Source organism: Schistocerca gregaria, chromosome 2 (assembly GCF_023897955.1).
Source record: "Schistocerca gregaria isolate iqSchGreg1 chromosome 2, iqSchGreg1.2, whole genome shotgun sequence".
Lineage (NCBI taxonomy): Eukaryota > Metazoa > Arthropoda > Insecta > Orthoptera > Acrididae > Schistocerca > Schistocerca gregaria.
The window spans coordinates 447,119,241-447,135,969 of NC_064921.1; the positions used below are offsets into that span (position 1 = coordinate 447,119,241).

At 41.4% G+C, this 16,729-nt stretch overlaps 1 protein-coding gene across 1 annotated transcript in view; it reads right to left on the reverse strand.

The window, feature by feature from the left end:
- Positions 1-16,729, reverse strand: part of LOC126325488 (mitochondrial ribosome-associated GTPase 2) — a 171,454-nt gene that overhangs the window by 52,805 nt on the left and 101,920 nt on the right. Inside the window, exon 2 of the mRNA XM_049995197.1 lies at positions 4,983-5,139. Coding sequence (XP_049851154.1) covers positions 4,983-5,108 — 126 coding nt within the window. The 5' untranslated portion in view covers positions 5,109-5,139. The remainder of the gene's footprint in view (positions 1-4,982; positions 5,140-16,729) is intronic.

The following is a 16,729-nucleotide window of genomic DNA, read 5'->3' on the forward strand; positions in this document are numbered from 1 at the left end:
CACCTAGGTCTTCCACAGGGATATGATCCTTTTGGCAAGGGGTTGGGATTGGGAGTAGCATAGGGATGGACTAGGATGTTATGTAGGTTTAGGGGGCACAGGAATACTACTTTAGGAGGGGTGAGAAGTATCTTGGGTAGGATGTTCTTTATTTCAGGGCAAGATGATAGGTAATCAAAGCAATGGTTAAGGATGTGGTGCAGTTGTTCCAGTCTGGGGTGGTAGTGGCTGACAATGGGGACACTCCTTTGTGGCTGTTCCTTGTGGCTGGTAGGAGGTTGGAGGGTGTAAGGGGAAAGGGCATGGGAGATCTGTTTGTGGACTAGGTCTGGGGGTGGCAACTGAATGTGAAGGCACTGGTGAGACCCTCAGCACACTGAGCAAGGGAGTTCTAGTCCCTGCAGATATACCGTCCCTGGGTGGACAGGCTGTACGGGAGGGACTTTTTGGTGTCAAAGGGATGACAGTTGTCGAAATGTAGGTACTATTGGTGGTTGGTGGGTTTAATGTGAACAGATGTGTGGCTGGAGCTATCACAGTGGGGGAGGTCAACATCTAGGAAGGTGGTACTCTGGGTTGAGGAGGACCATGTGAAGCAGATGGGAGAGAAGGTGCAGAGTTTGTGAAGGAATGAAGATAGGGTGTCGTGGTCCTGAGCCCAGATCATGAAGATATCATCAATGAACCTGAACCAGACTAGGGTTTGGCGTTCCGGGAGACTATCAAGATCTCCTCTAGATGGCACATAAACAAGTCGGCATAGAAGGGTGCAATGTAGGCACCCATGGCTGTGCCATGAACTTTTTTACTTTTTTTTTTTTACCTTCTCTTCAAAGGAGAAGTAATAGTAGTGGGTTAGGATGAAGTTGGTAAGTTGTATGAGGAATAAAGTGGTGGGTTTGGAATCTGAAGGACATTGGGAAAGGTAGTATTCAACAGTGGTGAGACCATGAGCATGAGGGATGTTGGTGTATAGGGAGGTGGCATCATCAGTGACAAGTAGGGATTGAGGGGATAAAGGAGTGAGGATGATGGAGAGTCAGTGAATGAAGTGGTTGGTGTCTGATGTGGAAGGCTATATAACAGGCAGTTGGTTGGACGTGTTGGTCAATAATTCTTTCAGTTGGATCGCAATAACCAGCCACAATGGGGCATCCAGGATTTTTGGGTTTGTGGATTTTGGGGAGCATGTACACTACTGGCCATTAAAATCGCTACACCACAAAGATGATGTGCTACAGACTTGAAATTTAACCAACAGGAAGAAGGTGCTGTGATATGCAAATGATTAGCTTTTCAGAGCATTCACACAAGGATGGCGCCGGTGGCGATACCTACAATGAGCTGACATGAGGAAAGTTTCCAACTGATTTCTCATACACAAACAGCAGTTGACCGGTGTTGCTTGGTGAAATGTTGTGATGCCTCATGGAAGGAGAAGAAATGAATACCATCACATTTCCGACTTTGATAAAGGTCAGATTGTAGCCTATCGCGACTGCGGTTTATTGTATCGTGACATTGCTGCTCGTGTTGGTCGAGATCCAATGACTGCTAGCAGTATATGGAATCGGTGGGTTCAGGAGGGTAATACGGAATGCCATGCTGGATCCCAATGGCCTCGTATCACTAGCAGTCGAGATGACAGGCATCTTATCCGCATGGCTATAACAGATCGTGCAGCCACGTCTTGATCCCTGATTCAACAGATCGGGACATTTGCAAGACAACAACCATCTGCGCGAACAGTTTGACGATGTTTGCAGCAGCATGGACTATCAGCTCGGAGACAACGGCTGCGGTTACCCTTGATGCTGCATCACGGGCAGTGACAGCAGGTAGTGAGCCAGGACTGTGGAGAAAAAATTAGCAAAAAAGGAGAGGAGTTGAGAAAGATGGGCGGGCATGTTGCAGAGGGCAGCTAACAAAGAGGGTGGAACACTTAAATGGGGATGAGATGATAGGACAGAGGGGCTGGAAACTGTTGGTTGGAAGGTGTAGGGACAGAATGTAACCATAGGTTGCAGCCCGAATAATTACGAGAGTGGAGAACGTGTTGTAAGGATAACTGAGATCTCTGCAGTTCAGAAAAGCTGGTGGTGGAGAGGGGGATACAGATGGTGCAGGCAGTGAAGTTGCCATTGAAATCAAGCATGTTATGTTCAGCTCCATGTTGTGTCACAGGAGGGTTTACTTTGCTCTTGGCCACAGTTTTGTGGTTGCCGTTCATCCTGGTGGACAGCCGGTTGGTACTCGTACCAACATAAAATCCTGTGAATGACTGCAGCAGAGCTGGTAAATAACAAGACTACTTCCACAGTTGGCCTGACCCCTGATGGGGTAGGATGGACTATTAATAGAAATGGAGTACGAAGTGCAGGGTGAACGAGTTGGGCAGGTCTCACCTAGGTCTTCCACAGGGATATGATCCTTGTGGCAAGGATGGCGGTATATGGAATCGATGGGTTCAGGAGGGCAATACGGAATGCCGTGCTGTATCCCAATGGCCTTGTATCACTAGCAGTCGAGATGACAGGCATCTTATCCGCATGGCTGTAACAGATCGTGCAGGCACGTCTCGATCCCTGATTCAACAGATCGGGACGTTTCCAAGACAACAACCATCTGTGCGAACAGTTCGACAATGTTTGCAGCAGCATGGACTATCAGCTCGGAGACCACGGCTGCAGTTACCCTTGATGCTGCATAACAGACAGGAGCGCCTGCAATGGTGTACTCAATAACAAACCTTGGTGCACGAATGGCAAAAGTCATTTCTTTTTTTTTTTTTTTCCGGATGAATCCAGGTTCTGTTTACAGCATCATATTTGTTGCATCCATGTTTGGCGACATCACGATGAACACAAATTGGAAGTGTATATTTGTCATCACCATACTGGCGTATCACCCCGCACGATGGTATGGGGTGCCATTGGTTACGCGTCTCAGTTACCTCTTGTTCGCACTGACGGCACTTTGAACAGTGGATGTTACACTTCAGATGTCTTACGAACCATGGCTCTACCCTTCATTCGATCCCTGCGAAACCCAACATTTCAGCAGGATAATGCACAACCGCATGTTGCAGGTCCTGTACGGGCCTATCTGGATACAGAAAATGTTCAACTGCTGCTCGGGCCAGCACATTCTCCAGAACTCTCACCAATTGAAAACGTCTGGCCAATGGTGGCCGAGCAACTGGCTCATCAGAATATGCCAGCCACTACTCTTGATGAACTGTGGTATCGTGTTGAAGCTGCATGGGCAGCTATACCTGTACTTGCCATCCAAGCTCTGCTTGACTCAATGCCCAGGAGGTGGTTGCTCTGGGTACTGATTTCTCAGGATCTATGCACCCAAATTGTATGAAAATGTAATCACTGTCAGTTCTAGTACAACATATTTGTCCAATGAATACCCGTTAATCATCTATATTTCTTCTTGGTGTAGCAATTTTAATGGCCAGTAGTGTAGAAGATGGGTGTGCAGGGTGTCACAGGGGTGAGAAGGGAAATAGATTTCGAGGACAGGTTCTGGAAAGGGCCTAAGGATTTAAGCAGGGATTGAATGTTGTGGTGGACTTCTGGGATGGGATCACTCTGGCAGAGTTTGTAGGAGGGGGAGTCAGATAACTGGAGGTGGTCTTCTGCCAGTTCTGCAGTTCATAACAAAAGTGGTGGAACCTTTGTCTGCACGTAGGATGATTAGATCAGGATTTATATTGAGGTTGTGTATGGGTATTCTTTCTTCTACTGAAAGGTTGATGTTCTGAGCAAGGGACCTGGGGAAGGATGGTGAGGCTACGTTGGAGGTAAGGAATTCCTGAAAGATGACCAGTGGGTGGCTAGGAGGCGGAGAGGATCATGGTTGGATGGTGATATAAACTGGAAGAGGCATGACTGGAACTTCTGTGGAACTCCAAACAAAACCACTCTAATTCCAACACTGAAGCCTGGTTCTTCATACCACCATCCAACTGTGATCCCCATCTAAGGAATATTCTTTATGTGGGGGTGTATCATTTAAGACTAGAAGAATTTTAAGAAGTTTTAACAGTAAGAGTGTGTTTCATCCACTTTCCAAGATCAGGGCACTACTCAGCTCAATGAACGATGATTTGGGGCTTCAGAAGCCTGAAATATACAAAATTCCATGTCAATGTGGGAAGGCTTACATCGGCCGTTCAATTCACGCAGTTCATGGCAAGTGCATGGAACATTGCCGTCATACGAGGCTACAACAGCCAGAGAAATCAGCAGTAGCAAAACATTGCTTAAATGCGGGACATTGTTTGAAATTTGATGAATCTGTGATAGCTGCGAAACTTCCAGTTTTTGGAACAGTCTAGAAAGAGGCAACTGAAAACAGGTTTATGGATAATTTTATTAATGGGGACAATGGGTTTCCTCTTAGCAAGACATGGAATCCCATACTATCCCACATCAGAACAGAACTTCTTCACTGTGGGCAGTCCGAGTGTTCAAAAATTGTCTCTGAGTGCAATATATCATTGCTGGTAGTGTTCTACTAAGGGCGGTGCCACCTGCCCCGTCTTGGAGAGCAGCAACTGTGATTGGCGGTGCATGCACCATATAAGTTACAGCCTATATAGGGCACTGATTTGCAGTCTGGCATCAGTTCGCAGTGGTACTATTGTTAGGAGCAGCATTCTCCTGAAGATGACGAATAGTTGGATTGCCAAAATATTGAATTGAGTTAATTTTAGGAACCGGCAGCAAACTCAAAGAGACTTTCAAGACTTATTACACCGGGAAAGCATACGAAGTCACAACAAATAATAGTCTTTCATAGCATTTCAGTTTTCAACCCTCTGTTGCATTTACAATGCTTAAGGTCATAGTACATTTAACAGAAAACTCAGCTTAAAATAGCTGAATATGAAATTAAGAACAAAGCCAAATATATGTATACAATATAAAACTCAAGTATTCTTCAATGTCATTTGAAGTATTATGCATTACCGTGTATGAATTTTCAGATTTCTTTTTCTTATTTCTGAGTGCTGGTGCCAAATCACTTCTTCCAGTTGCCCTATGACCACGTAATGCAGCAGAGATAGCTGTTGCTGCAAACTTTTTGAAAGACATAATCAGTTTTTGTAAGCCACTGTCATCATATCTGCAAAATAACAAAGAGTCAATTATCAGTATTGCTACAACTGAGAAGTATCATTCAAATTTCAAATGTAAAAGCAATCTATAGTTAGCCCAATAACACTTCTGTAATTGTGTTAGATTTTTCTGTAACACCACTGATAAGTTTTAAAACTGAAGGAACTGAATGGTGACAATATTATAAAAAGGATAGATTGCTCCTCACCATATAGAGGACTGCTATTATTCCATCAGGAATTGAATGGCAATTGAGATATGTAAAAATACAGGATCATTCAAAGGTATAAGTTGTAAATAAAAAAGACATACAATTATATGTAAGCAATTATTTTGCAGATCTCCCTGTAAAAAAATGTTAGAGGGGAATAGATTTGTTAAGTTGTAAGACCATATATCAGAGTTTTTTAATCAAGTAAGTAAACACACCAAAAAACAAAACTGAGATAACTAACAAGTGTACTTGAAACAACACAAAATAATTAACTGACACAAAGATAGCAAAACAGTAGGGCTGTCCTTGACCCTAAGACTGGTTTGAATGTTGCAGTGCCCCACACGCATCGTTCAACTGGCATGCTCCTGTCACCTTACACTAACCCAGACAGTTATAAGGGGATGCACAGTTTAATGTGAGTTCACAACTTTGCGCGTTTCCAGTACCCAAATCATTGACAGTTATGAAAGTAGTGATAAGGGGCAAAAAAATCTAGTTCTGAGGGAGGATTGACGAGTAATCTTTGGATTTCCTGTTTATAACTTATCCACTAGTTGAGCAATCTGCAAAATGACACTAGCCTAAAAGTTTTTTTTTCTTTTTTTTCTGGGAGGCTGAATCTAAATATGAATTCTGTTTTTCTCTATTTACACTACTTTTTTAGACAGCAGTTCTACATTGAATGTGCAGTTCTAAGCTCACTTTGTGGACATCTAAATCACGTATACAAAGACTGGATCCTGTATATTTGCCCTGTTGTTAGCCTGCCATCCAGTTAGTTCCAAGAAAATCCACCAGATGGAGTAGGCATCTTGTAACCCCAGTGAGCTGCAATTCTAGAGCTGAAGTTAATTTGTGAGTCCTGCCATACAGGACACAATATTTGTGTTTATGAAAGAGTTGTTGTAAAGATAACCTAACAGATTCTGTGTTGTAGATTGTTGCATCTGTGTTACTGAACAGAAATAAAATGAGTTCAAGTAGAAGTAGTTGTGTAAATCATCCTGAGGTGTTTTGCTACATATGTGGAGAATACATCTTGAATTTAACAGAAACACAGTTGACTTTTAAAGAGAATTAATCATGGATACGTTGCTGTTAGTCTTGGTGATCAGGATAAAACCCAGGCACTGCATCAGGTCTGAAAAACTTGTACAACATATTTATGAGAGTGGTCTACTGGGAAAAGAAAAAGTATGCAATTAGATGAACTGACAGTTTGGAGAGAACCTAAAAACAACTTTGATGAGTATAATTTATGCATGTTAAATATTACTGGGGTCAGTCAAAACAACTATAACATGTTAATTTATTCTGATTTAATCTCTACATAATGCCCAGTTTCTCACTCATAGGAAGTGTCGATACCAAAGTTTCACCAGTTACCAGAACTCTGCAAGGATGAGTGTTGTCCCCCTCTAATACTAATCGAGATGATAGTGATTATGAGAGGTTGTCATTAACCCCTCAACATTTCAACCACAATGAATTGCATGATTTCACCAAAGATCTCATGTCAAATGAACCTTCTGAGTTACTGGCTTCCAGGTTCAGCCACAAAAGTTTATAGAAAAGCATCTTACAAAATTGTTAAGGCTTTTGTGGCCACTTGTTGACAAACTGCCTATTGGCTCCTGTCTCGGGTTCTTCAGCAAAGAACCCTAGACAGGAGCCAATAGGTAGTTTGTCAGAAAAGCGTCTGTTACCCATCTTCTCTCAAGAAGACAATAATGCATTCTGTCACAAAATAGAGGACTCAGGGAAAAGGGATCTTTCTGAGTATTTTCTAGATGATTGGCGTCCTTATTGACAGCTCAAAGTGAAGTTTGAAATGAGTCCTTCTACACAATGGGAACAAATATGGTTCAATATCAACTGCTCACTCAATGAAAATGAGGGAGCATAAAACCATAGTTTTGCTCTTGGAGAAGATAAAATATTGTGAACATCAATGAGTGATTTGTGTCTAATTATAAATCATAAACTTTCTCCTTGCATAGCAATGTGGTTATATAAAATATCATTGCTTCTTGTGCCTCTGAGATAGCAAAAAGAAAGCACACCACTGTATTAAATAAAGAGTGGCCTAGGAGAAAAAACACTAATAATGGGGAAAATAATATCAATGACTAGCTGAATGAGAGAAAATCATCTTTCTTCCACTGCATATCAAGATATGCAGCTCTGCGTATAAGAGTTGTGTAAGAAAATTGATGAGACTGATTTTTAATCCACAATTTTTTTCCAATAGTAATACAATTCCCTTCAAGGTAGTTCCCTTAGGCAGTTATACACTGGTGGAGTAGTTGTTGTTCCCAGTCTTGGTAGCAGTGCTGAAAGGCTTCAACTGGTAGGGCCTCTAACATGTTGGTCACATTCTTTTAAATGTTTTTCAGAGTCCCAAAATGACATCTTTTTTAGACATTTTTCAATTTTGGGAAAACAAGAGAGTCACAAGGACTCAGATCAGATGAATAAGGGGACTGTGGATCAATAGAAATACCTTTTGAAATAAAAAATTCCATGATGGAGGTGGCCATGTGACATAGGGCATTGTCATGAAAGAGCATCTACTTTTCTGCAATGTCCAGTCTCACTTGGTTCACCCCTTTCCTGACCCTGTCAAGGACATATTTGTAAAACATGACAGTTTGTTCTGGAGGAACAAATTCTTGATGCATGATACGTCAGCATTTTCTTACCTTTTATTTGCTCATTCAAATTTTTTTAGATCAAGGAGATGTCTCAGTGTGCCATTTCTCACATTGCTGCTTTGTCTCAGCATCGTACTAAAAAATCCAGGATCCATCATCTGTGATGACATGGCTGAACCATTCATGGTCATTGGCAGTCCTCTCAAGAACATCAATGCACATTTCTTTGATTGTCCTTCAACCCAGGTGTGAGGTTTTTTGGCACCATTTTAGCACCTCATGACCAAATCTTTGGTCAAAATTTGATGTATGATGAAAGTGTTTAAGTTTAACGGGTCACTCATCATTCATTTTATTAAACCCTTGTCTGATCTCACAAGAGCATGCACATGTTCGATGCTTTCATCGATTTTTGAAGTTGAAGCTGTCCCTCAACAAGTTTCATCTTTGTCTTTTTGGTCTTCCAAAAATGATTGATGCCAGCAAAAGAACTTGTGCTCTTGATAAGGGATGTTCCCCATCCAACTGTTTCAACTTTTCAGAGGTCACTTTCTTGGATTCCCCAAGTTTAACACAAAACTTGATTGCATAACATTGCTCTAAATTCCACTCTTCTATTTTCATAACACACAGCAAAAACACAACTTCACTGACGTTGCTCTCAGATATCATGGAATGGCTGTACAGAACTGAAACTCAGACTAAGCATCTGGAAGAGATGAAAACACCAGTCTACACAAGTAGAACAACAGAGCAGAGCTAGATCACTCACAATGTTGTCAGTCTCATTACTTTTCTCATGCAACTTGTATAGGGAAAAAAATGCCTCAGCTGAATGCATAAATAGTTAAAGCAAGAATATTTGATGGCCCACAAATATGAAAATTCATTAAGGATCCTGCCTTCGCAAATTGAATGACACAGTGAAAAGTCTGGACTTCATTTGTTTCAATTATTGGAAATTTTCTGAGCAAATACAAAGCTGAAAACCATGTTGAACTGGTAAACAAGATGGTTCACATTTTCATATCCTTTGGTTGTAACACAAGTATTATATGAGGAGTAGTCTTCATAGTCACACAGCCTACAACCTGTAGTGGAGGAATGCATCAATCAGTAGCTCTATGAGTGCATCATGGAAGAAAATAGAAGCACACTGGCCACTTCAATTATGACCACTCACAAGAAAAGCACTGGCAAATCCATTGTTATAATGTCAAATTTTAACAAGATGTTAAAACTATGAAATACCACTACCAATGAAGATAGGATATGCACATTATGGCAGGTGACTGTTGAGTTTTTCAAAAGGGATTTTTCCAAAATACAATAAAATATATTATGGAAGAAAAGCTTCCATTGTGTTCAATGACTAAATGGTTTCATTTACGATTTTTCCATTTTTTTGCATATAACAATAAAAGTTCTATGTAATTTTTTACTTGAACCAAGGATTTTACTTAAAATAGTGTATTTCACTAAAATATTAATCTTAGAAATTTGAGCTCCAGGGAAAAAACTACTGCCATATTTGAATTCAGGGCAGCAAACTATGTGAAATCAGGTGCAAATATCCGAGCACCACAACAACTGTTGGTCAGTGTAATTAACTGATACAAAGATGAATCAACAATAATTGAACAATGAAAGAGTTGCAAGCACTTATGATATTGTTCATTATATTTGTAACTGAAATGCAAATTATAAAGAAATGTATAACAACAAAAATAATCAATTATTGATAATATGATGTAAGTGAATAGATAAAAAAAATCTACTCACCAAGCGGCAGCAGGGAAACACACACACAAAAGAATTTGACTTTTGCAAGCTTTCGGAGCAAGTGGCTCCTCCTTCTGGCAGAAGAATTGAAGGGAAAGGGAGAGCGGCAAAGGAAAAGGACTGGAGAGGTTTAGGGTAAAGGAGACAGTTTCGAAAAGTCACCCAGAACTGCAGGTCAGAGTAGACCTACTGGACAGGATGACAAGGAAAGACTGATTGTTGGGGACTGCACCAAAAAAGATTTGAAAACCTGAGAGCTAAAAGGTGGAAGACAGGGTAATATGCAAGGTAGAGATTACTTCTTGAACATCATGCATCAGTTAATATGAGTGAAAAGCTAAGTGCATTGTATGTAACAGAGGTAGGAGGGGGACAAGGAAAAACAGACACGTCAGAAAATGAAAGATGTAGAAAACTAAAATGGAGTAAAGAAAGGAGTGGTAACTGTGAATAAACACTGAGATAGAAGGAATTAATGTAAATTAAGGGCAAGCTGGTGGCAAGAACCAAGGACATGTTGCACTGCTAGTTCCCACCTGTGGGGTTTTGAGAAACTGATGTCTGGAGGAAGAAACCAGATGGCACATGTGGTGAAAAAGGCACCGAGGTCTTGGCTGCCGTGTTGTACAGCATGTTCTGCAACAGGATATTGTGTGTTGCCTATATACACCCTATGCCTCTGCCCATTCATACCGACTGATAACTAGGTGGTACTCATGCCAATGTAAAAGGCCAAACAGTGTTTACATAACAGTTGGTATATGACATGTCATTTCACAGGTGGCTCTCCTCTTGAGAGTATATGTTTTGCCAGTTACATGGCTGGAATAGGTGGTGCCAGGAAGATGCGTGCATAGGGCAACTCTTGCAATGGGGGCAGTCACAAGGGTAGGAGCCATAGGGTAGGGAATGGGGGTAGAAGGAGCATAGGGTCTGACAAGGATATTGCAGAGATTGGGAGGGCGATGAAAAACTATTCCAGGTGTGGTGGGCAAAATCTCAGACAGAATGGTTCTCATTTTAGGGCATGGTTTTAGGAAGTCATGGCCTTGTCAGATGTAGCTGATTAATACATTCCAGACCAGTGTAATACTGAATGACCAGTGATGTGCTCCAAAGTTGCTTTTTGGAGGGATCAGCAGTGCCAGGATTGGATGTGATGTCCCAGAAAATCTGCTTTTGAACTAGCCTGGTGGGGTAATTATGTCCAGTGAAGGCTGAGCTGAGAATGGTGGTATATGGTAAAGAGTCTGCAGCCAAACAAATACGTTTGCCTCGAGTTCCAAGGCTGTATGGGAGAGAACATTTGACATGGAAAGAATGGCAACTTTCAAAATGTAGGTACTGTTGTTGGTTAGTAGGTTTGATGTGGACGGAAATATGTAGCTGGCCTTCAGTGAGGAAGAGATCAACATCAATTAAAGTAGCGTGGGATTCAGAATAGGAACATGCAAAATTTGATTAGGAGAAGGTCTTCAGAGATTCCAGGAATCTTAACAGGTCAGCCCCACCATGGGTCCATATGGCAAAGATGTCATTAACATATCTAAACCAAACCAGGGGCTGAAGACTTAAGGATCCCAGGAAAACACCCTCCAAGTGACCCATGAAAATGTTGACATAGGAAGGAGTCATCCTGGTTCCCATCTCTGTACCCCTGCTCTGTTTGTATGTTTGCCCCCAACAGTGAAGTAATTGTTAATTGTTGGTAAGTGTAAAGTTGATTAAGATCAACAAGAAGTATGCCACAATACTAGAATCAGGTGGGTGTTGACTGAGGAAATGTTCAGCAGCAGACAGAACATATATGGTACAGAGGGAGATGCCATCAATGGTGACAGGCAACAAGAGAGTGGGACGGACATGCATTTCAGACGATCTAGGAAATTGTTGGTATCTTTAACATAGGAGGAAGTCTTTGTACTATGGGTTGCAGATGTTGATCAACTAAGGCAGATATATGTTCGGCACGCCCGTTGAAGTCAGCAGCTATAGGACGACCACGATGATTGAGCATGTGGATATTAGGAAGGAAGTAAAAGGTGGGAGTGCATAGTTTGAGTGTGGTAAGAAGTTCTATGGATTGAGGTGTAAGTCATTGTGAGGGGCCTGAGCTTTTTAGGAGGAAATGGAAGTCAGTTTGAATCACAGGGATGGGATCTTGATGGCACATGCTGTATGTAGAGGTGTCAGACATCTGGCATAGACCTTCACTAACATACTCCTGTGGGTGAAATGCCACAGTGGTAGACCCTATGTCTGCCGGGTGATAATAATGGAATCATCAGCTTTTAGGGAACATATAGCCTGGAGTTCTGCAGAGGATAGGTTAGGGTCATGTTGTATGGGCCGGAGGACAGGTTGTGAAGTAATGCTGGGTGTAAGGAAGTTTTGGACAACTTGATGAGTAGATTTTTTTCAGTCAATTTACATTAAATTATAAAGAAAGAAATAGAGAAATTCATTCATTTGTCATGTTCTGTCTGTACCACTGTGGGGAAGGAAATATCATGGATGTAGAACACATCAAAGATTATACGGTGGTTATAACTGAACTTTCACTATTTGAGAAGGTGACCGTGAAAAACGAGTGATCCTACAGCAATGAAACTTGTGTGAAAATTTGAATAGATATGCAGAGGAAAAATAATGAATAAATCATTGAAAGAAACACATCTTAATTTCCACATGAGAGTGCTACATTTGTTAACTCTGTACCATGTGTATGTTCCAAGTTAAAAACATTGCTCAATGATGACCATCCACATCCATGAGAGTCTGGATCCACATTAAACCATTTCATAATTGTTCACAGCACTTTTCAAACAGTGAACCTGGAAATTTTCAGCTGCCATGATGCAGCTCATCCACTGTGCACATTGCATCCAGCATTCTCAGCCTTGACAACAGTTAACTTCTTCAACAATTTGAGGGGCAATTGGCCATAGCCTCTCTGAGGAGCAATTCCCAATTGCCAGTTAATTCAAACTTCAGAGTCATGTTCTTCAACTCTGGTGCAGAAAGAAGATCTCTCCGTATTCCTCTGCTGCATCAATACTCATATACAGCAACCGCACTATTACTGTTGTTCGGATAAAACAGCTTTGTAAATAAAGCCCTCTTCTCCTTGCCCTGATCCATGATGACTGTATGCAACTGTAATGCACACTGATGCTTGTGTTCCAACTGTCACCATACCAGTACTGACATCTAATGGCAAATCATCAAACTAACACTACTGACAGTGAAAATTCTGCAATGCACAGTCTGAACATAATTCCTATAAAATTGGGTACCTATATGGTAGTTTTCCATCCAAACTGGCTCAAGTAGCAAAAGTTTAATTATAATCACCCTGTACTTTAACTTTGTGAAACTGCTAGAAGCCACATGTGCTCACTGAAGCTGAACTATATTGCCTGAATTTCACAAAACTGGCTGTATGGAGTAGCAGTATGCTACCTATTGTATTTCCACATACTTTTCACCCGCCCCATAGCAGTTGCTGATATCTGGCTGCTTACCTCACAGCTGATGATGCAGAGCGTTGGACACTGCTAACTCTGGGAACAACAGATATTACCAGTCCAAAGTAGACAGGCAGCAATAAGACCTCATTTAGGCAGGGCCCTAACAGCGATGGAGCAGATGCAGTCCAGTCTTTCTCACTGTGTGGTGCCTACATCAACAATTACATACTGCACCTTATACTACAAATGTTGGAACCAACTCTTACTAAACAATCCCTATACAAGTTGCAGAGAGACAATCTAGCACAACCGGAGGACTGAACAAAATTTATAGTCTGAAGTAAGCTGTCTTTGTATGTTGGGTGTCACTCAATGTAATTCTCTGACAGTTTGCCTCACCTAGCTGCTGATAATGACAACAAACTAGAGAAGTCTTGAACCCACAAGATAGGTTTCGCACGGGCTTCATGATACACTCATTCTCCTCCCTGGCAGTGCCTCACTAACTGGATCCAGGGGCTACTACCTCCTGTACCTTCTCACTGGTGGCAGAATCATGATGTGTACAACACTGTGGTCATAAAGCTACGATCAGATGGTCATATTTTCTCGAGATGATCTGTTTGGGCCCCATCCTGTTTAATAATGCAGCCAAGAGAAGGAACTTCTAACAGTGCAAAATGACTTTCTCCTGACTCGCTGTAAGGCATGGCACTCATTATTGTTCCAGCACTCTCCATAACCATTCCATGTTGTCTTTAAAGTCTCTATGGAAAACCAAAACTGTCATTTAAATAAATCATGTGCTGCTTGAGTTTGGTCGTGACACTGACTGTAAAGTGGATGTCTGAGTGTTTCCTTGTTACCAGCATTATGGCGGCAGTTTGGCATCAGCTGTACTGAATTTCTCACAGTCTACAACTTGTAGTGGAGGAATGCATTAATCAGTAGCTCTGTCAATGCATCACAGAAGAAAGCAGGAGGACATTAGTCACCCCAATTGTGATCATTCCCAAGAAAAGTACTGATAGAAGCAAAGCGCATCGGTTCTGATGTGATTACAGGCTCTTGAACCAGTGTATATTAAAAAATGTCTAAATTAACCCAAATATCCTGATGACCAAACACAGTCTAGGGCAATGTCATATTTTATGATGATGGGTCTGTAGAGTCATTACCACCAGTTAGAAGTAGAACCTGAGACTCATCAAAAAGACATTTTTTCCTTCTGTCTGGACATTATCTGTAACTTTGTGCGGCCTTTGGGTTCAAGAATGCACGAGTAAAATTTCAGTATTTACTGGTGACTGCTGTGAAGATTAAAACCCAAGCAGCACAAGATTTATTTAAATGATAGCGTTGGTTTTCCTTAGAGACATTAAAGAGCACATTGAATGGTTATGGAGTGTGCTGGAGCAATGAGTGTCATGCGTTACAGTGAGTCAGGAAAAAGTAATTTTGCGCTCTTAGAAGTTCCTTATCTTGGCTGCATTACTAAACAGGATGGGGCCCAAACAGATCCCCAGATCAAGAAAGTCATGCAGGAATTATATATATCTGCAACAAGGAAGGAATTATGATACTTTATTTGTCTGACCAATTATATACAAAGGTTTGTGTTAAATTTTGTGAAAATTCTGAAGCCACAAACATATCTGTTAAAGAAAGTTATGACATTCCTTGATATCTGGTGTTGTCAATGCATATCCAGTTTATGAAAAGTCATTCATCCTGTCATGTAAGGAAAGAATTATGGTTTTGGGTGCATTCTATAACAAGAAGTATTAAGTCAGGAGCACATAGTGGTTTATGTCTCCATACAGCAGAGAAAAGCAAAGAAAAACTACCAGGTTGGAAAATGTGTTCCCACTTGTAAGTTATGAAAAAAATCTACTTTCACTGTTACCTACATGAGAACAATTTCAAAGCGGTAACTGGCCCTGTAGCATTGAGTTAGCATCTAAATTTGAAAGACATCATCAGTCATTTCTTAAGATAGACATTACAGTTCAGTGAATTTGATTACAAAGTTTTAAATGGTTGAGAGAACAAGTGTGGAAATGCTAGCAGACCAAGTCAACAGATGCGAGCATTTCAGCTGATGAATGGTGCACAGCACAAGTAAATGATCCTGACTGTCAGCAGTTCAAATTGCAACAATGGGATTCTCTACAAGCAGACATGGTCTGGCAGATCTATTGTTGTACTATCAAGTTTCCATGTGGAAGTCTTGTGGTAGATCCATGATTGCCGTTTGTTGGACAAGAACAGCATGGGTCAAGATAGTGCCCTGAGGTGAACCTGAAGTTAATTCTACAGTGATGGAAAAAAAACACCAAAAATTAATTAATGTATAGTAATGAAATTTTGGGAATCCATTTGTGTAGGTAACATATTTACCTGGTTAACACTGCAAGATCAGAGGTCAATGTAAGCACGAGATAAGTCATTGTAAACGCAAAATGCTGGTACAGTCATAAGCGGTGTAACAACCAGAATGTTGAATGCAAGTGTGCAAATGTGTATGCATTGTGTTGTACAGGTGCCAGATGTCAGTTTGTGGGATGGTCCATGTCTATTGCATTTGGTCAGTCAGTACAGGGATGGTAAATGCTGCTTGTGGATGATGCTGAAGTTGTCATCTGGTGGTTTCCCATTATAAGCTCAATTGGAGACAGACATGGTGATCGAGCAGGTCAAGGCAAAAAGTACAACTCTGTAGTGCATATTGGGTTACAATAGTGATATGTGGACGAGCATTATCCTGTTGGAAAATAGCCCCTGGAATGCTGTTCATAAATGGCAGCTCAAGAGGTTGAAGCATAAGACTGATGCAGAATTTTGCAGTCAGGGTATGTGGGATAAACATGAGAGTGCTACGGCTGTCATACAAAATCCCAATACATATCATAGCGGCATGTGTAGGTCCTATGTGTCTGGCACGCAGACAGGTTAGTTGCAGGCCTTCAACTGCAATTCACACACAGTCATCAACGGCACCCAGGCAGAACCAGCTTTCACCAGAAAACACTATAGACCCTCACTCTGCTCTCAATTAACTCTCACCTGACAGCCCTGAAGTCACAAATGGTGGTGGTTTGGAGGTCAGTGGAATGTAAGCTACTGGGTATCTGGCTCAGAGGTCCCTCAAAAGTAAATGATTTGTAACAGTTTGTTTGTGTCACTACAGTGCCAACTGCGACTCAAACTGCTACTGCAAATGCAGTACAATGCACTGGAGCCATATGCTGAACATGATGGTCTTCCCTCTCTGTAGTGCCATGTGGCTGTCCGCAGCCCTGTCTTCTTGTGGAAATGCATTCCCATGATCACCACTGCCAGCAATCATGTGCAGTGGTTACATTCCTGCCAAATCTTTCTGCAATATTGCAGAAGGTACATCCAGCTTCTTGTGGTCCTATTACATGTCCTCACTCAAACTCAGTGAGGTGTTGATAATGGCATCTTTCTCAC